The sequence below is a fragment of the Molothrus aeneus genome, chromosome 6 (genome assembly GCF_037042795.1).
Source record: "Molothrus aeneus isolate 106 chromosome 6, BPBGC_Maene_1.0, whole genome shotgun sequence".
NCBI classification, from domain to species: Eukaryota; Metazoa; Chordata; class Aves; order Passeriformes; family Icteridae; genus Molothrus; species Molothrus aeneus.
In genome coordinates, this window is record NC_089651.1 from 4,406,788 (window position 1) to 4,428,614 (window position 21,827).

General features: G+C 41.7%; 1 protein-coding gene across 1 annotated transcript in view; it reads right to left on the reverse strand.

The window, feature by feature from the left end:
• The window catches only part of KIAA1549L (KIAA1549 like), a 133,664-nt gene that overhangs the window by 32,261 nt on the left and 79,576 nt on the right, over positions 1-21,827 (reverse strand). Inside the window, exons 12-15 of the mRNA XM_066551595.1 lie at positions 19,207-19,370; positions 13,132-13,322; positions 9,331-9,458; positions 21-199 (exon numbers count right to left, since the gene is read on the reverse strand). Coding sequence (XP_066407692.1) covers positions 21-199; positions 9,331-9,458; positions 13,132-13,322; positions 19,207-19,370 — 662 coding nt within the window. The remainder of the gene's footprint in view (positions 1-20; positions 200-9,330; positions 9,459-13,131; positions 13,323-19,206; positions 19,371-21,827) is intronic.

Consider the following 21,827-nt stretch of genomic DNA (forward strand, 5'->3'; position numbering starts at 1 on the left):
ACTTCTCAGGCAGTCCTTACCTCCCCATTGGTGATGGCAGACTCCTGGCTCCTCTCTGAAGCAGCATGGACAGCAGGGAGGGCCACGGGTTTGATGGCGATGAGCTGCACCGAGCCCGAGGAGGTGTCGAAGGGGTCCACGGCAGATTTGGCAACATTATCAAAGAGAATCCCTCCTTCCTCTTCATCACTCATGGCCACTAGAGCACATCAAACTCACTCAGCACAAAGGCACAGACATTTCTGCTGCCTGCTCGAGGGGAAATTCAGCAAGCACACGCTTTGGATTAATGATGTGCTCAGTGCACTCAAGGTGCAGGCCTGGGAGACCTTTACACCAGGGAAAAGCATCCCATTAGAGCACAGGAAATACTATGGATTCAAAGGATTGTCTGTCCCTTCCCCAAAGAAGGTTTCAATCCATGCTAATAAGATGGGAAAAAGGAGAAGAACACAGGAAATGGTATGAAAATGACAGTGAGAGTTAAGGTAGATGTTTTTCTAGGTTTCACATGGAAACATAGACATGTGAAACCATAGACATGGTGCCCATGTGCCAAGGCATCAGTAGCTACACCTGATCAAACCCAAGAGTGCAGCTTTGTTTCTGTCTTTTGCTGCAAGAGCAAGGGCATACTCAAAATTTGCTAAAATAAATAGGTTTCTTCTTCAAAACTTATTAATGCTAAAACCACCATTTATTAAAATAAAAGCATTTTCTGCTGTGTGTTAAAAATGCTTAAGAAACTGATGGTATCTAATCTTATGATAATTTTTTGCTTTGCAAGCAGTACCTCAGGTCTCTGTGAAGTTAAACTGTTACAATTTCTTAAGAACCAGAAAAAGGTTTCTGTAAGTCTTTAAAATTAAATGGCATGGCAAAGCATCTTTAGTTTTAGATTTCTATATAAATTAATAACTCTCCCACATGCAATTGGGCTCTTTCTCCTCCAAATTTTCTTTGCAAACCTGCATCACTTTGTCAGCTGTTGAATCTGAAAAATCTTACCCACATTTTGAAATAAAAGAATGACAGTAAAGCATAAGCACAAATTCTACAAAGAGATCCTTGTGAACATTTCTGAATAATTATGCTATTAGAGGGAAGAATGCTTCCTCCATCTCCTAGCTGACAGGAGCAGAGATCCTCTGCTAAAGAACAAAGTGGTCTGCTCTAAATTTATTTCCTCTGAAAATAAACTCTAGTTTAATATTTAATCACTGCACGAATTACAATGGACTTGTATAAACTCAGCAGTTTAGACAGCCAATGATTTTGGTAAGAAAATATTTGACAGCAGTAACATAAAACATGAACCCACTGAGTAAGCTCATTATCTCTGTCTGTGCTCAGTGTGACTGCAGTTGGCACCACTTGAGCTTTTGAGCAATAGATGGGTTAAATCACTGTGTCATTAAATACTGTCCCTGCAGCTCCACAGAAGTGTCCAAACACCATCGAGGCTTCAGAGAGTCTTCAATGGCCCTGTCCCTCCTGGGGTTGCTCAAACATTCCAGATGTGTGTGCCCTGTCCCTGGGGTTGCTCAAACATTCCAGATGTGTGTGCCCTGTCCCTCCTGGGGTTGCTCAAACATTCCAGATGTGTGTGCCCTGTCCCTGGGGTTGCTCAACCACTCCAGATGTGTGTGCCCTGTCCCTGGGGTTGCTCAACCACTCCAGATGTGTGTGCTCAGTGGAATGAGCAGCTCACAAGCCCAGCTCAGTGACAGTGACCCAGACTGCCAGGGACCACCAGGACACCACAGCAGCAGGAGCAGGGAATGAGGGGATCCTCTCCTGGCACTGACCACATGTTACACATTACAGTGAGTATAAAGGTGAAGCATGGATGCTCTTCCCTGGGGGCATTTTGAAACCTGGTAGCCACAGAGAGCTCAGCTACCTGCAGATGCATGGGGTGTCCCCTCAGGCCTCGTTTCAGGAGCAGAAACCCAGAGATTTTCTTAATGAAAGAGAATTCCTCTAGGACTCATTCAAGGAAAGGAAAATTAAGGGTTTTCTGAAAAGAATCAGAAACCACAGATGACAGCTAATTCTGGTGGGGAGCACTCTCAGTATCAGCTCTCTCAAAGGTAAGCACAACTCCTGCACCTACTGCAGTTCTACTGGCATGGAAATGAAAGCCAAATGGGGCTAGAAACTGGAATTTTATTCCACCCTACCCTTAGCATTTGCTTGTTTATAGTGTAAAAGTATTTTCAGGTTTTTTCCCCACTGCCCCTTTTTCACTGGTAGGTGATAAAGATAGCCTGTGATCTGCAGCCACTGGCACTCTGCTATAACAGGGCAGGGAACTGTAGCAAGCACTGGGAAATTCATCCTTTACTCCTATCCATCCTCCCAAAGGAATTTACAGCAACCATTTATGACATGACTGAACCATAACAACCTCCAAACTTTGAAAAACAAACCAAAGGAAGTCCAGAGAAATGTTGGGGAAGTCCTGGAGTGTTTGGTTTTGCTGTGTATCCCTGCCCTGGGCCAGTCCATCCATGGGTGAGCAAGTGGCCAGCACGGGAAACTTCAGGAGACTGCCCACACATTCTTTATAGTCACTCACAATAATTACCCTTGCTTGTTATAGCTGGCAACATGGTTTAAGAGTGATCTTTTAAATTTCTGTTTCCAAACAGATGCATTCCAGCACTACTGTGGAGTTCCACTCCCGCCTGCACTGTGTGAGCACGGAGACTCAGAAGCTCAGCAGCAGAGAAGGGCAAAACCCAACTTAATCACTACTTAACAGCACTTTCCAACCTCTGAAATACCTCGTGCCAGACATCTCATGCCACATGATCCACTGAGATAGAATTACTCCTCCTAATCTTTCTGTGGCTGCAGCACATGATGAAAGCACATGCTACCCAGAGCAATCATTGATACAGGTCAAGTGCCAGGTGCAGTGAGGAGCAGGGTGGCACTGGGTCCCTGAGTGTGGGGTTGTGAGGTCCCCAGGACAAGGTGAGAGATGAGAATTTGACTCCATGCTCTCAGAAGGCTGATTTATTATTTTATGATATGATATTATATTAAAAAAGATGCTATACTAAAACTGTACCAAAGAAAGAGAAAGGATACATCAGAAGGCTAGAAAAGAATGATGATGAAAGTTTGTGATTGCCTCCTCAGAGTCCAACACAGCTGATGGTGATTGGCCATTAATTAAAAACAACTCACATGTTTGGCTAAACAATCTCCAGACCACATTCCAGGGCAGCAAAACATGGAGAAGCTGAAACTTCTCATCATCCCAGGAGAAGAAATCCTAGTGAAGGGATTTTTCAGAAAATATCATGGTGACACCTGAGGAGCAGCAGCATCCCTGAAGCTCTGTCTCCACACCTCTGCCGCCATCAGAACACGAGGTCTGCCCCCGGGATGCTGTCCTCCCATTTCCAGGCAGCTCTGAGCTATTCCAGCCAGCAGTGCCAGCAGGTGGTGCTGCCCACTCGTGACCAGCTGGTCCCATGGAAAAGGGGCTCTGGGACTGCAGCTCTGAGCAGTTAAAAAACAATTAGGCAGGTGAAGTATTCTGGTTTTATCTAGTTAATAATTTAGAGTTAAAAAAAAAAAAAAGTTATGCTTTTGTCAGCCAAAGATTTCAGTCTCCTCTCTCTTTCCCTCTACCTTATCTTTCCTCCCCTCTCCCTCATCAAAATATGTTGGAATGCAGAAAAAAAAGGACTGAAATACTTGCACTTCAACAAAATAAATAAAAATAAGGACATTTAAATTGCCTGTGAATCAGGTAACCTTCCAGCCAAACACATGAAACAAAAGTTTGTGCTGTCCTGCTCAGAAAGATTTTGGAAACCCTCAGAAAAAGAATGTCATCAATAGAGAAAAACACATAAAGCCATAACTTGGGAAACACCTGCAAGAAGATGAACATGCTCTGCCTTTTCTTACATCACTCAATGAAGTACTTTTGAAGATTTATTTTAGTTGAAAGGAAGGCAAACATTGTAACCATACCTACAGTATATACCTGCAGTTTGACGAAGAGCAAGCAGTGTCACCTATCTAAAAAAGCTCCCTAGGAAAAAGCCCAGGTATCAGTATTTCAAACAGAAATGCTGACTCCTGAATATGATTTAATAATGGGGAACTAGTTTTCATTTTAGAGAAAATCTCTATATAAAGGAAAAAAAAATAGACTTTTTTCTATATCATCCAAGTTATTCCATTGGTCAGATGAATATCTCCAGAAAGATACAAAGAGAAGCTTAAGCAATTAAAAAAAATCTGTTTCTGAAGGAGTTTATAGGCCTATAAGTAAAATACAACTTTGCCAACATTAGCATCTGAACCTATATGGACAGAAATACCCATCTGTAAGATATTGCAGTGTAACAGAAAACACACTTGTGTACACACACACCCTTCCACAATTACACCCAGCTCTGAGACACTGCAATGCTAAACCTCCCAGAAACAGCACAAATATTGTATTTTCAGAAGCAGACAGCTTACAGACTAATGGAAGCAGCTCATGATTCCTCCTGGACAGTATTTCCTTGGGTGTAAATTCTGCTAAATGCTTGGTGATGTGCCTGAAGTGTTGCAGTCGTGGCTTTGCCTGAAGCAGGAGCCACCTGAGCAGGTCATTGGAGATCTCCAAAGTGGTATTTGCAGGTTTCCAATGAAACTGTGTACACAGGGTGAGTATTTGTCCCTTGGCTGCTTGTTTGGTTCCCTTTTTGTGAAGGTTTACTGTTCTTATAAGCAGGGATCTCTCTCTCTCTTTGGTTATGTCTTCTCCAACCACATCTGCCTCATCTTTCTAAACATCAAAGTCTTTCCAAAAAAGACCACATATTTCATAATGCTTCCAGTGAATCCATCAGCCCCTTTTCTTGGCTGACACTTCTGTAATAAGTAGGTACGTTCACTAATTAAAAGAAAATTATTTAACTGACAAGGATGGTGAACACACAAAGGCAGGGAAGACATGAGAGCCTACAACAGAAGCTTCTTCAAGGAAATAGTGCTGCAGAAGTTTTAAAAACCTTTGCAAAAATAATTTTCTGTTTGCATAATAAAACTGTACATTTGTCTTCTTCAGTGCTGACATATAAGTGAAAAATCCCAGCCATCCAAACTGCCAGTGGGCCTGATGGCATGAACATCCACATGCTCTTTACACTGCTGCTTGGATGAAAACTCCTGTCAGACTCCATTAGTGGCAGAGCCAAAGTCATCTAGAGGGGAAAGCAAATATGAATGAAGAAATATTTAACTGTGTGACCACTTGCAGATCCCAGATCCCTCAGAGATCTGCTGCAACAGGCACCTTAGCAACACAGCAAGCAGTATTTTCTTGCCATGAAAACAGCAACCAAAAAGGGTCAAAAAAAAAAAAAAAAGAAATTACATTGAGTAAGTCTGAAGAAAAAAAAGGGTTGACAGTCACCAGCAGGATGCTAGCAGGGTCACAGTGCTCTCACTATTTAAAGCAAATAAACAACAAAACCAAGGGCAGTGGAAGAAATGGAAATGGTAAGGGGAAGAATTAGTCTGTGTCACACAAGCTGAAATCTTGGGAGAAAAGGGAATCAATGTGTAAAGCTTCTGGGAGGTTCAACAGCAGCTGGTGCCAACACACAGGATTACAGCTGAACAGGTGGATTTTGTTTATTCTTTGAGGTTTTTACCCCCCTCTAGTTAAATGTAGTAAATTACTCCAAAAAGCCTAGGAGTTTGCCGTGAGGAGGTGAAGAGTAGGATGAAATCCCCAATTAAAACCCATCTGGGGGCAAATGAAAATAATGCTTCAGGATGAGGGAATGGAGGATGAAAAGAGTAGGTTCCCTTCTCCACACCACAAATTCTTCCCAGCACTCTGATTTCTCAGCCTTTCAAAGACACAGGCATCATGAAGAGGAATCATCTCACTCCAAATCTGCACAGCTGCTCCAATGCAGGGCTCCTTTCTGACTGGATCTTACCTCCAGCAATCTGTCCCAGTTGGCCATAACCCTCTGGAAGCAGCCCCTTCCATTCTGATTTGTACTTCACTCAGCACAAAAAAGGCAGAAGAAGGGTGGTGGGTGTTTGTTGGGATCCACCAGCTCCCCCAGCTAACTCTGTGTCCAAGCTGCCACCAGCCAACATTGCTGTGGCCATATTTCCCTTTATTTTGAATCACCATAGACAACTGCTCAGAAATTCAGAAAAACAGGCTCTAATGCTGAGCTGCCACATCAGACAGAGTGAAAACTAGTGGCCCACGCTTCTGTAGAATAAAGGAGGCAATGTATCATAGCTTGGCTGAGTTACATCCAAAAATCCCTTTGATTTTAGCTAAACCAATAACACAATTCTTTTCCCCCTGCTACTTTGCTCCTGTAGACAGCTCTTGCCTTGACAAAAGGAATTATAGTCTTAGAGACTGATATTTTAAAAAGGATTGAGGCCCTTGACTGAATGACTTCTGAAATGTTCTGTTTTCAAAGACATTGTCCAAATGATTGGGAAATGAGAAATTGGTCCAGCTGGGGAAGGTTTCTTACACAAAGAAGTTTGACTCTTGAGGAATGCTGCTTGTACATCTCCACCTGTGATGGTGATGTTTAAGTATAAACCTGAGCTCAACTACACAAGTTCTTAACTCAACTTCACAAGTTCCCCACAAGTTGGGGAGTCACATGCTTCATTAAGAACTGATAGCAAATCAAAACTTTTGCTTTTCTCTAAAAAAAGAAACAAACACTCACACTCTTCCAAAGGTGTTAATGGGAAGGTTGCAAGATCAAGCACTTAAAGGTTGAAAAACAACCTACATCAATTTCATTGGCTTCATTTAGTGAGGAGCTGCTGAAAGGAAAGGTTGCAAGGTGGGCTGCTTTAGCTCTCTAGGTCTGAGTGGGTTCAGCCATTTGCTTCTCCCTCAATGATGTTTGGCCTGATAAATGATGGGCAGAACTGCTAATATCCTGTTCTTCTCTTCCACATTCTCTCACAAACCCACCTCAGAAACTGCCAGTACCTCTGTTGGCTATTCATCTGTATTACAGTCCTCTAACATACATAACTAGGCACTTTAAAAAAATGCTTGGGTTTTTTTAATTACCTAAAGTAAATGAATGTAGAACTCATTAATTTTAAGAAAGAAAACTTCCTATTAATATAATAATTAGTGTTATTCAAGAAAAAAACATGCCATTATCTTACAAAATCTTATCACTGCTTGATTCAAGTAGTTATTTTGTGTTTTCTGTAGAAATAATGCTCAGCTGAAGAGTTCTCCTGATCCTCCAAAGCATCAAGTCCTGAAGCAAAGCCTGTCAGTCCGTGCTGGTTTCACATCGTTCACTCACAGCCCTGACACACTCCATGTGGAGTCAATTTTGATACAAGCCATATAGAATTTAAATACTGAGGTAACATCCAGTGCTGTCATTCCTCCCTGCAACTAAATGTCAGCAAGAAATAGAATCTAAAATTGGTCTGTAACTATGGCAACTAATGAGCCATTCTGACTTGGAGTCCCCAAATCCAACATGTGACCATCAAGGGATTCATTCCAGTTTGAAGATGCTGCTTCTCAGAGAAGAAAATCTGCTGCTGCTTGTGCCAACATTTGTGTGAGAGCCACCAGCCAGGCTGGAGAGCTGGAGCAGGCTCAGGCAAACAACTGGGAGAAAAGCAGCTTCTTTCTGAAACTGGAAGGAAGAACAGACACCACCTTGTGTGGATGCTAAACACTCTGGGTCAAGGTAAAACCCCACAGAAAGCACAAACTGTCCAAGCTGACAATGATGTTCATAATCACAGCACAGGGGAACCAAGGGCAGGCTCTGTGATGAGAACTAATGGGTGCCTCGAGGCTTTGGATTTTAATTTCAATTTCAATAGGCATTTGGGATCACACAACTCCAAACTAAACGCCATTAATTCTGACAAGGGGAGGTCATTTCATCTGCCATGACCACGTCCTCCTTCTCAGAAGCTGTTCTGAAAGAGTTGTTTAAGGAAGCTCTCCTAAACATACATTAAAATATATGCATATAGCTAAAAAGTTCTCTCTTTACCAGGGAGCAAGGGATTTATTCCCTTTCATATCTCTGCCAGGTGACCCTTTTTAGTGCCATGGGAGTCAAGTGAAGAGAGTTCTACCAGAAGGAGCTGAAGTCTCTACCAGGAGGGCAGATGAGGTGTCTCATGCACAGGTTTCTCCTAAATTTTTTTCTCCTAAATTTTAAGGAAATTAAGATTTAAAATCTTAAGGGGTCACTATTTCCTTCCATTACATTCAGAGGTTTATTTAGGTAGCATGTGTATGTTCTGGAAATGCACTACAGCCCAGATCAGAAGAAAGTATGTTAGGTGCTGGTCAATTCTTAAAAACAAACAAACAAACAAAACTGAGTTCTTACCAATTTTCTTTGAAGATGTAAAACCTAACAAAACACAAAATACCTTCACTAAAATATTTTGTCTACCCATGTAAACAGCACTTAGCATTGGTTTGAATATTGGCTTTCCTGGGTGGGTAAGAAAAAAGACATCATAAATTACAGCTTTTAACTGTGGGAAACACAAATGTTGTTGTCTTGTAAAATGAGCTACATTTCATACAGTGACAAAATAATTAACCCCTTTGAAATTTAGAACTTGTTAGCCAGTTTTCTATTCATAAGGAAAACATAGCTATGGGAATAAAGCTATAACTCGAGAAAAATAAGCAAAGAGAAGAAAAGCAAGAAAGAAATGGGATTGGGTACTTCTCTCATTCATCATGGATCATCACTGATCCATCTTGAGGCACAAGGTCACCACCATCAACTAAGGTCTTGTAAGAAACATCCAGTGTGACATCCCAGGTGCATTCAGGAAAAGCTGACAGTAAATGTTAATGACAAACAGGTGTGCCATGGATGTGAGGAAAGCCAAAGCACCGGATGTTTCACACTTTCTCAAATTAATTTTTATCTAATTAATTCATCAGATCTGGGCCAGCTTAGCAGCAGTAGCAGAGAAAATTAGTATCTTAGGGAACTACAAAACAAAAAAAAAAAAACGTAAACCCTGCTAGGAAGCATCATGTCTTCATTAGCTTACTGGTATTCCAAGAATAAAAAAAAAAAAAGGGGGAAAAACAAAAAAGCTAGAAAACTTGCAAAGAGCAAGCACCACGATGTTTCATGGGATCTGGAGAAACAGTTAAAGCAGTAAAGGGAAAGGAGAAAACCCAACAAATGAGCCACACACAGAATGCCCAGGGACTGCTGAGGGTACAAGAAACTGGTTTCAAGTGGTGCCTGCGTGGGTGTGGCAGAGGGAGTGAGCACAACGAACCCTTCTCACCGTTCCTTTTCCTCCCCTCGTCTTTTGCCGCTTTCTGCGGTGCCATCACTTTCTGCAGGGAGCTCCGGCCGGAGCTGGGCTTTCCCGACCCATTGCTGAGGATGGAGCCGTTCTGGCTCGGGGAGCGGCTGCAAGTAACCATAGCAACAAGGCAGGACGTGAGTTCTCCCTCCTCAACCTCGTTTCAAGGTTATTTCATTCGCGCGGTTTGCATCACTGAGTTTTCAGCTCTGATTTGGTACCAAAAGGAGACAGAATAGAAACAGCACGCAGCAACACGGCAAAGGTAGGGGTGAGCACGACTTTCCCAATTAGTTCAGGGCTGATGGGCATCTTGGTGGCTTGGAATGCAACTGCTCCTCATGCATAAGCCCCTCAATGATAAAAGCGGCACCACCGAGGACAAAAAGTCCCGTTGTCAATTCAGGGTCGTTAACCCAGACAAAATAAAGTAGACCTTTGTTTTAGGATGCATGGCTAAATCGATGCCTTTATTATTCAGCCTGCATTTACAGTCAGCTGTTGTCAGCCACAATGCAAAGTACACTCACTCACTTTGCACATATGCACACACAATGTGATAAGAAATTTCTCCTTTTCTCCTTTTGGCACATACCCTGGTTTAACCAGCACCCTCATTGGCTGAAACCCCTAAGAAAATGCTTGTTTTAATCAGCAATTGCACATCCTTGTCCTGAAACTGCTCCCTGCCCAGGATGAGGAGGGAGGGCAGGGCAGAACCGCTGTGCATTCAGTCCCAGTGAGGAGCAGGGACAGAAATGAGCAGCAGCCTCTGGGCTGTGCTGGGAGTGAGCTCCCATCACAGCTCCTCTGCTTTTTGGGGTGGACAAGTCACTCAAATCCTAACACACAAGTTGGCAAAAGCAGGCCACCAGTAGATAAAAGCACATTTGGTGCTGGTCAGCACCCAGACACAGTCACTTTGGTTTTCACATGTGCAACTGCCACAAAGGGAATGAAAACTCTCCACAGGACCTGTGTAGTTGTTCACAAATCTATCTGCAATCTACCACTGAGTTGTCATGGGCAGTGACAGGGTGATGTAAAGAGGTTACATTAGAGGAAAAAAATGGGCCTAGGCACAGAGGCTTCCATTTACAGAGGAAAAAAATCAAATCAAATTCTATTGCTGTCGCAACGGTTTTATAAGCAGAAAATGGTACTAAAACAAAACAAATGTCAAAACTATCCTGTAAATCATTGGCAATACTGTATCATCAGCTTGAAACATTCATTTACCTCCAGGTCTGGCCACCCTGCCCGGTGTAAGTAGAAAGCACTTACTGTGGTCAGAAGAGCAAGGGACAAATATGAGAAAAGCAATTCTTGGGGATTCCCTTTTGAAGATAGCCTAAGTGGAAATATGTATAATTTGAGACAGGCTTTTTCCAGCTACAGGACTCTAGGAGAATTCAGCATGCAACCCCACTCAGTCCAGCCTGAGGGTTTCCTTTGGGAATTCTATTGAAAATAAATATTCTTGAGAAGCAGGATTCCTCCCTATACACCTGTCTGTCACTGCTAAATGGATAATCCCAGCTCAGTAAAAAAGATCTATCCAGGGACAGACCAACACCTGCAGAAAATCTGCTCAACTTGGGAACACAGAAAAGAAGTGAGCATGGATAGCTTGCACAATGATTTCTGTGGTGACACTAATCCAAATATTCATCTTTTTTAAGTGGTCCTCATATTATTAACTGAGAAGTTTCTGTCAGTGGTGATAGCAGAGATACTTTGATCAGTTACCAGCCACTTCATGGCTATCTGGTAAAGTACCCTGAATGAAAGAGCAAATACATAAAGGGCAAGAAATATTTCTTCATCTTCAGCAACCATTAAATTCCATTTCCAGACACAGCTCCTGGGAATCAAAAATACTGAAATTCTACATGTTCTTACTTACTCAAGTAATCACCCTGAAGGAGGGAAAACTAACTCTTAGTTATTTGCTTAGAAGGGCACCAAGGTTCAGCACATTTTATAATGAGAATAAGTTTCTTGGATCAAGTTTGCTTATCAGCATTTGTTTAAAATGGTGCAGATTAAGTGGGGGATTTCTGCACTCACTCAAAGGACTGAGTGAAGTGTTTAATCACTTTGGTTAGAGGATTAATTAATAGGGCTAGTTTACTTTTTTTGTGTGTGTGTATTTACACATGGCTTTGGAAAGGCTTCAAAACATTTTAAAGTACAATTCCTGCAAAGACTTGACCTGCCCAGCACCAGCAACCACTGTGGGTGTCACGGTCATCTTCCAGTTGTCATTTCTTCAAAGGATGGAAGGCTTTGAAAAGGACAGGTGCTGTTTGGTCCACATAGACCTAACCCTCATATTGCAATAACTTGGAGCCTGAACAACACCTCACTGGCATTAAATGACAGAACAACAGTTTACATCCAATTGCAGCTGGCTCGCTCCTCTCTGCTGGTACACCCTACAGACAGCCCTTCTCACAATTCCAGTGATTTACTGCACAGCCAAAGGAACAAGATAAACCAGGATCCTTCTGTCTGTTTTTCTGCAGGGAAACCTCAGCTGATGACCACTGGGGATCATCTACCCATCCCTGCTATCCTCCAGCCCCACACCATGCTGGCTGAAACCTTTCCCTCTCAGCATGTTCCTGTCACAGTGTGCAGCAACACTGCACTGAGTATTCCAAGCTTTCATACTATTCCAAAGGGGGAAATATTGGCCAAGATGAGGTGACTCAGCTAGGAAGGCTTGATTTTCTCTAGAATTTCTCTGCATTAGTCACTTGCTTTTCTTGTATGTTATCAAATCCCTTCAAGAGGCCAGGCCCGTGGAATGCCTGTGAGCCACACAACAACAGTTACCTCTATTCAGGCTGTTTGCCTAACAGGTTTGTTTTCCTCTCTTCCCTTCAGTATCCATCCTCAGCTCCGCTCTCATTTAATGCCAAGGAGAGTGGATCAAGGAAAAACTGGCTTCAAAGCATGCAAAACAGCTGGGATAAAGGGATAATCTGTTTTCCTTGCCTGCAAGGACCAAGACAAGAAATATTCAGCTATTCTGTTGATGGGTGAGGGCAGACATGAGGTAAAACTTCCTAACAGGAAAGGCAGGAGAGAACAGATTGCTGGAGGAGGTTGTGATCATCCCACCAGTGGAAGACTTTAAAATAAGGTAGATAAAGTTGAGTTAGGGGGGTGTTGGACCCTGCAGCAGAGAAGAAGAGCCATATAGCTCCCTGGGAATCTTGAATCCATGATCCTACAAGCCTAGAGACTTCATATGAAGAGAGTGCAAACCTGGGACACTTCACCCTAGACACTGACATTATCTAGGCTATTCTTACACTTCTGAAGTTTTGTCCTGCTGTAGATGCTTTGGATCTGGAGGTCTTCCATAATTTAGTGGGTGTTTGGGGTTTCCCCTTCTTCTGGTGAAGGCGTTGGGTCCAATTTTGAAGTGGCAGAGCCTGCCAGTGGAGTGACAGCAATTTACAGTGGCTGAGGACCTGTCTCTTGGCTCCTTGAGAAATTACCAGTGCTCATGTTACATGTGTCATTTGGGCTCATCTCTATGGAGCACCTACATGCACACAAAAGCCCTTTCACCTCCTCGGTAACAGTTCACTTGGTTTTATCTCAAATATTACAGCAACCTTACACACCCAGCACAGAGCAGTGTCATGCCAAGGATGCATCATGGAGAGGAGCCACCTGCCACACACAGTGCCAAACCTCTCAGCAACCAGCAGCACATATCCTGTTTAACTCCTGTGTGGAAAGGCACCAGCTGCCAGCCCATACCTTTTCCTTGTTTCATTGGATTTGGCAGTTTTGATGGTGCTCCCATCCTGAGTCGTCTCCCTCTCCTGGGAGGCAGGAGCATCTCTGACTGGAAGTGGAAGGATGACAGTCTCCTGAGTCACAGGTAAAACTTCATCCTCTGCTCCCTGCTGGCCCAAGTGTTGCTTGGCATAGTCAAAGCCTTGTACTGGCTGCAAAAAAAAAAACCAGGGGAAATAAAAGAAATTTCCAACATGTATTAGATTTAATGTAAATTTTTCAAATTCCATGTAAAATTTTTTACTACTCCTTAACTTTTTTAATTACATAAGTGACAGGTAAAAATACATAGATTACAATGTGAATACCCAACAGGAAACCAATTTTTTCATGAGATCTCCATTCCACACATTTTAAACATGAATAGTTAGTATAAAATTGACCTTGGCTAACCTTTCTTACCCTGCTGTAACACCCCCAGAAATTACTTTGACAGACAGTGGGAGAACGAGGATGTGGAAGAAAAAATTAGGAGTAAAAAAAATAAAACCCTACAGAAAACTTTCTTTGACAAAACCCTTGTGCTTCCAAAGAGGGTGGGAGTAATTTATTCTCAGTCAAGCCAAAGTAAAAAAGGCACACATCAGAAAGTTTCATGGGCAACATTTTCCAGAAAATAATCTTTTTCAGATCAGTGAAATTAGATTTCCCCTGGCTTGCCAGTTGCCTACTGGGAAGGATATTACTGACTTCACTTGTTTCTCTTGGGAAGTGGCATTTCACCAGAGCCTTGCAGCAAGGCAGTTCCTGCCCAGCAGAACTAACATATGCCTTCTGGGCAAAGCAGCCAAGGAAAGGTAGATTCTCTCAATGGAAAAATTAAACATTTAGACAAAACTTGACTTTCCAAACTTCATTTTCAGTTGGAAGGAAAAGAGAATGGGAAAAAAAAAGAAAAAAACCCCAAAAACAACAACTAAACCAAACCGCATTATCTGTTGTGAAAATAAATATGAAAAATAAATCGCTCAAAGAAATTCATGACCACCTCTAGAAAATGTGTTCTTACTACACTAATAAAAACTAACTTACCAAAAATGGGAAGGTTGGTCTTCCTGAATTAAAAAGAGTATTGACAAAATGCTAAGAAAGGACCACAAAACACTTCAAAGCTGAGAAAATGGAGGTTTTAAACCTCACACATACTTTGGAATTAGTTCATGACTGATTACTCCAGGTTCCTGTCATGTCATCATTGAATATTTCAGCATGAGAAAAAAATTTGCTATTGGCACAGAAAAAGGACAAGCACTGAAAAGCATTTTCTCTTGTTGTATCCTTACTAAATCTGGGCTGCAGCTCTAAATTCTGATACATTTTGCAGGTGATCTCAGTCTGAAAAGAATGGGGCTGTTTTTCACTTTTCAAAACATAAAAAATGTTTTGTCTTTGTGTGGACCTGCATGGCATTCCCAAACTCCTGCTCAGACTGAGGGTAATGGTTCCTAATGTATTCCCATCCTTCAGCATTCCTCTGATAAGAAGCTTCAGTGCATTAAGGAGCAGGCTAATGCTGATAAGGGAGAGCAGACAACTCCACAAATCACCCCCATGGAACTTGCAATATATCAGAGAAATGCTAATTCACCATCACCCCTCCATGGCAAGCAGGGTATCACAAAACAGCCATCAGCAAATGAAGGAAGGGAAGCAGAAGCTGTGTGAAGGACAGTTAGGAAGAAATTCTGCACAACATCCTACATAATAATAATATTGTTAATTAAAATATTGCTTTTCAACCTCATTATAAATATTAAGTGTCAGTTAAGACACCCCTAGATATTCTGAGAAAAAGGTAACAAGAGAAAAGAGGCGATTAAATCAGTTATTTGTCCCTCCATGCCTTTGAAAGAGTCAAATAATTTCAACTTCATCTCTTAGTAAAAAAAAACCAAAAAAAACCAAAAAAAAAAAACCAAAAAACCCCACCTCTCCAAACAAAAAACAAACCAAACCAGAAACTGCAGGACATGAGAATTACTAAAGAATTCTGCAGTGTCCCAGCTCAGATCTGCCACAGGAAGAAAATGAAGGATTATTTTAATCATCAGAGTTCTACTTACCACCATGTCCAGTAACAAACTGCAATAAAAGGAGAGCTGAGAAAGTCATCCTCATCAGCAGACATATTGCATTAAATAAAATTTGTTCTTGGATCCCTGCTCTGTAAAAGCCCACAGGAGCAGATGGTTCTGCCACCCCTGGAGGGAACTGGCAAGGCTAAATCACGACCAGGCACAGCTGAAGTACTGCAAATGTAGATGTCCAATACATCCGAAGTACTGACAAGGACTGAAGGACTGAGATTCTAATATTGCTTTTGAAATAATAAATGGATAGACAGAGACCACTAGATTACACTGCCTGGCAAAGGGCAGACTGAATACAGTTGTTTCTGGGACTCTTTTTCCTTGTAATGATTGTGAAAAAGACACTAAAGATGTTTAAAAAAAATATGTCAAAAAAGGGAAGGAAAGGAGGAAGGAAGGAAGTGAGGGAGGGAGAGAAAGAGAGAGAAAGAAAGGGGGGGAGGGAAGAAGGAAGAGAAAGAAGAAAGAAAGAAAAGAAAGAAATAAGAGAGAGGAAGGGGAGAGGAAGGGGAGAGGAAGGGGAGAGAAGAGAAGAGAAGAGAAAAGAGAAGAGAAGAGAAGAGAGAAGAGAAGAGAAGAGAAGAGAAGAGAAGAGAAGAGAAGAGAAGAGAAGAGAAGAGAAGAGAAGAGAAGAGAAGAGAAGAGAAGAGAAGAGAAGAGAAGAGAAGAGAAGAGAAGAGAAGAGAAGAAGGAAAGGAAAGGGAAAGAAAAAGGAAAAGGAAAAGGAAAAGGAAAAGGAAAAGGAAAAGGAAAAGGAAAAGGAAAAGGAAAAGGAAAAGGAAAAGGAAAAGGAAAAGGAAAAGGAAAAGGAAAAGGAAAAGGAATCAGCCCCTCCCCTCTCTTGGTATACCGAGGTACAGTCTGACTGACTTTTTTTTCTGTGCCCTTTATCAAACTGATAAGGCTTGTTTTCCCACGGCATGCAGCACTTGCTTTTGCTTGTGGGTCTTACCTACAGATCTTATCTCACTTTACCTGCAAGCTTATTCTTTCATGGTCTAAAAAAAAAAAAAAAATGAGGGGACAAATGAGATTCTAGACTTTAAAAAAGCATGCTGTGAATTAGAAAGCAAGGAAGGCAAAAGTTAACATTTATGCAAAACCTCAAAGCAAAAACAGTTGCTTAAGATAAAAACAGCATTGAAATAAAAACATTAAAATAAAATCCCATCAGAATTTCACCAATTTGAATTTATACTTCTTTCATCTTACAGCTAGAGAGAAAATTGGAAAAAATGCTATTTTTCAATCTTCCTTTTCCCTGCAACTGCATCCAGATGTCCCCGACTGCTGAGGCAATTCAGAACAGCACCACAATTCCCAGGAGAGCTCCTACAAACTACGCTGCGTACGAGAGGTCATTCTGCAAACTTCATTTATTTACCCTTCAGTCTGCCACAACACAGAAGTCACGCGTTCACTCCCAGGCTCCGGCAGCAGCCCCGCTGCTCTGCTCCGTGCCCTGATCCCCTCCCGCTGCCGCACACGGGTATTTGATGGGAAATGTGTCGTTACCCTGGGCGCTGTCCCGCCGCAGGATGCGGGGATGTGGCAGCTGCGCTCCGGAAGGACCCGCAGCCTCCATCCCTCCCTCCATCCCTCCCTCCCGCAGGACTGCAGCACCGAGCAGCTCTGCCCTGCCGGTCCCCTTGGAGCAGGGCTGCTGGAGCCAGCACACGCACCTGGCATCCCAGCAGGCAGGTGGCACATCGGATCCTCCTCTGCTCCCTACGCGGCTTGCCGGCTGCTCAAAAGGGGTCACAAAAGTGCTCCGGTGATTCTACAGCCGATCTCGGATGCACGGAGGCAAAATACCAAAACGGCTGCTTAAACTACAAATCACTCCACTGTGACTCCACTTCGAGCAGAGTCAGCATTAATCAGCAGTCTCGGGCACTTTCCTCAGCCATGAAATACAACAGACTCATTTTAAATGTGACACGGATATGTGCTCATTTGTACTCCCAAACTGCATGTTCAAACAATTACCACTAGCCCTAACACTGGAATTAAAAATAAAACTCTTCTTTTCAAAATTACCTTCTTTCCTTATCTTCTCAAAATATGTTTCTTAGCCTTATTTTAATTAAAGATGCTGAAATCAGGAATGACCAAACCAGTCCATTCCCAGTCCCACTGCAGGATTTATCTTCCACAGTCCATATAGCAGCATAAACTCGAAACTAGACCTGGCAGAACCTTTCTGATGGAGCCATCATTGTGAAACTAAATGGAAAGCAATTTAGCTTTCATTTAGAAATGCACCACTTTTCAGATAATTAATTAAATTAAATTTTATGGAGTCTCAAAATAAACCGGAAAGGGGAAATGCACTCTGGAAGGGGACCTTCTGCACGCCAGCTGCAATGAGAACAAACCTGCAGGAAAAGCTGGAAAAAAAACCTGCAGGAAAAAGGGCTGTGGTGTGGGTGCTGGGAGCTCAGCACCAATTGTTTCATTCCAGCAATTGCAGATCCAGCTCCCATCTGATGCATTGAAGGCTGATGCAAATGTAACCTGGCTGAACAGGCTTTAACCTGAGTGCGTATCTTACAGCCTGATTAAATCTGTTTTCTCAGGAACAGTAAAAATCCAATTTTGTATTTCTTTTTGGAATGAAAACAATGGATTAAAATATGAAAATATTTTCAAGTTTTTCCTGTGCTATAATTTCAACCAGCAGTAGGTTGTTTTGATTTTTTTTTACATAACAACTTTCTTCAGCTGGTAAGCATCCCATATTGATGGGCAGTTCAAAACAATGTACAAGGTTTAGCTCAATTTTTTTCCTTTAGCTGAGACCAAGATTACACATAAAAGCAATCAAATGGTGCATAGCATTGGCAACAACCCCTAATAAAGCATAATTTGCATTTTTAGGGGCTTCAATGGGGCGTCAAATAGCACTGCAGTGATATTAATTCCTGTCTGTGTTTGTGATATTGTATGTTGCACTTTTACAGATCTAGTCTTAACACTGGATGGATAATAGTGGATAAATAGATGAGCACACTGGAACCAAAATGGAAATGTCTTTTCTGAATCATTTTTGATACAAATGTCTGGTTTCCAACTGGCACCAGCTGCACCCATCTGCAACGAACCTAAGATAAGGAGAAAAGAGCTGTCAAATGCCTCATGCCTTCCTTCAACTCTTCTTCCAATCTACATTTTTCAGCAGAAGCAACAGAGCTGAAATCTCAATAATCCTGCTGTCTGTAGCATTAAGAAACCAAAGAAAAAATTCATCATCTGAAGCCCATGCCAGCAGAGAAGAACAAAACCAGCTAAAAGGGCAAAGGAACAGCCTGACTTACACACAGCCTCCATAGGCTAAAAACTCCTATCTTTGGGTGGACCTGATCAAGAGCCATTGAATAGCAACATTGAGAGGGCAGACTTTTTCACTACAGAAATAAAACAGTACTGTGTGACTTTTTTTTTTCCTGTCAGAGGATCAAACTGGAAGTGCATTTGATTTGGGAAAAAAAATATTGTAATTGATATGGATTAGTAACTTTAAAAAAGTCATAATTGCTTGAACCTGACCAGCAATATACATATATTATAAAGTCCAAAACACTTTATAATATAAAAAGAAAAATAGCAGTAGGAGAAAAAAAAAAAAAAATCAAAGAATGTCTATTCTGGATTTTATGGAGTCCCAAAATAAACCGGAAAGGGGAAATGTACTCTGGAAAGGGACCTTCTAGCAATTTGGGAGGAGAACTTTGGTTAGGGCCAGGTCTGAACTGCTACCAAACTTCAGACATTTCCCCCCTTCAGCAGGCAGGAACAGGTCAGGTTTGAGGTCCTACAGGAGATGTGCCAATCCAAGCTGTGAGTACCAATCCTTTCAGTTCCAGACATCCTTCAACTGCATCTATCCAAGAGCCACAACCTCAGCAGGCAAACGGACCTTTGGATCTGGGGCTGGGCCACTGACCTTGGCTCTCTGAGGCAGGTTCATCATGGTGTCTGGTTTGAAGTCGTTCTTGTTCTTCCTGCACAGCACCGCGGTGATGATGATGATGATGACGGTGACCACTGCGATGGGAGCCAGCACGGCTGCAATGATCCACAGGTTGTTTGGGGGGTTCTTCACCACAGCTGCAGAAAAAGGCAAACCAGCAGTGGTGAGCTTCACTGGGCAAGGCTCCTGCTGCTTCCAGCCTTCAATTGCCTCCATGTAGAAATTAGTATAAAAAGTATTGTTAAGTAATCTAGCTTTCTGTACAAGGGAATACCTCTTGTATTACTTTAGTAGGAATAAAAAGGGGAAAATCAGCAACACTTTTTGTTGAATTTGAATTTGATTTGTTGAATTCACAGACCCCTTGCCTCTCTTTTCTTAGTTTTATGTTACCTGGTTATATGCAAAAGCAGACATCCACTCCAAAGTCAAAAGAGATACCATATGAGATATCACTCCAATGGTTCATTCACACAATAAACAAACAATTAAAAGGTGCAAATAATGCATCCTTAACTATTTTTCAAACACAAGCCCAGCTTAGAGCAAAGTAGCATATCATGTGTGTTAAAAGAACACACATGGAGTCCATACATGGTGTCAAAGACTGACTGGCTCAGCAGGAGCAAACTGGCAGAGCTTTTTAAAAAACAATGAAACTAGCTGGAATAGTTACTATCAATATCAATAAGGCAATAAGAAGATGCTTCTCTTGTGCTCTAGAAATAATTTATCATAGTTAAGGTCAAAAAGAATTCATTATTTCTGAAGGAGTAGAAATAATGAGGCTGAAAAGAGTTACTTGCAGATACATAAATGATGGCACCAGGAAAAGGGTACATTTCAGAAATGCAGCAATGCAAAAACATTTTAGACTCCATTTCATCAGAATAATCTCTCTTAGATATGAACCTTCAACTTGTTCACACATACGAGATCCTCCTGTGACACATTCCCAGTTCTCTCATTTCATTTCTTTCTGGAAAAACAATCAGACAACCTCTTTATAGTGCTGAACTTAGTTGTAGTGAAATATTTAGTGGACTTCCCCATGCTATCCCTGTTTATTTTGCTGTGGCACTGGTTGCTGGCGTGGGCAGGCAATTGCGAGAACACCAGCACAAAGCAGCCATTCCCCTTTCCTGGGGGACCGGCGCTTTCAAATGTCATTGAGCTTATGAGCTGTCAGAGGCACTCAGCATCTCTCAGGATCAGACTTAAGTGCAAACCGGCTTCTTCTGCAGCAGGCATTGGGAACTTTACAGTTCTCCAGCTGAAAGCCTGGCTGGAGCCTGAGCCTGTTCTCTTTGTAGATTTGCAGCGTTTTGCAAAGCTGGTGAAGTTTGTTGGGTGACGTAGGAACAGCCCCATTAGGCTCAGAGCTTGAGCATAAGACTGCAAAAAGGCCAGGTTGGAGACTTTCAAGGTTCACTTTTCAACAGACTTGCAGAATTCTTAATTATTGACTTTGACATTTAGTTTGGGGATGAAAGGGCTGTGGGGAAGGAAACGGAATCTGAATTTTAAGAAATAACAGAAATTTTAATTATAGACTGCCGCTGTGGAAGTGGCAAACAATGGTTGAAAAAATATATTTATGCCTTCTAAGGGATGCAGAGGAAATGATGACCTTATGGCTAGTAGCATAGACATTTAGGAGTCCTAATTTACATCTTTAATTCAGTTACCAGACTCCAACGTGACCTACAGTCAATCCATGCTTCATTCAACTCAGTAAGATTTCAGTGGAATTTGAAACAAGCCTTTCATTCTGTTGTAACTCAGTCTCTGGCTCATAACACATTTTTTTGTGTTATTATTCGTCTGTATCATCTAACCCAGCTATGAGCTCCCAAGGGTACCCGTCTTTTCTCACAGTATTTTGGGACAGAATTTTCATTCTGCTAGAATAGAAATTATAATGAGCAAAAATGAAATCCACACAAAGTATTTTCTGTGGCGATACAGACTACAAATAACCATGCCCAAAAGGAAAGAAATGGTGTTTTTTCCATAATAAGGTATAAAGATGGAATTGCTTCCTACATTTCAAATACTCTACCTTCAGAATCTCAGGTACCTCAAATCACAATTTCAGTTCCTGTCTTTTCTATTTTTGCAGTGTTCTGTGCATACGTGGCTGGTATGAAAATCTACAGATGAATGAGGCTGCCTTATCAGACCATGGAAATACAAAGTTAGATGATGAGCAGTAGCTTCCATAATTGCCTAAATACCCACATAAATATAAATCACATGATTGCACAAAGAGCCAGGAAACTGCTATATCTATATCTTCTATAGTAAAAAAATACATTAAAGAAATATTCTCATGGAAAACAAAATTACTTGGAATTTAAATGCTGGAATTTATGGAATGGAGATCCTTGGGTTCAGCTGAATTAAAGCCAGAAGCAGACCATGATCAAATCAAGGATCAGATACAGTATGTGGTGCATTCTCTGGAAATTGTATCATATTTCAGTCTTCTTACTCAATCCTATGTTTATGGATTATACACAAACTACTTATTATAGTGGTCTCTTCTTTTCCTGTCACCATTTTACGAAATTATTTCAGTACCACCACTGCTC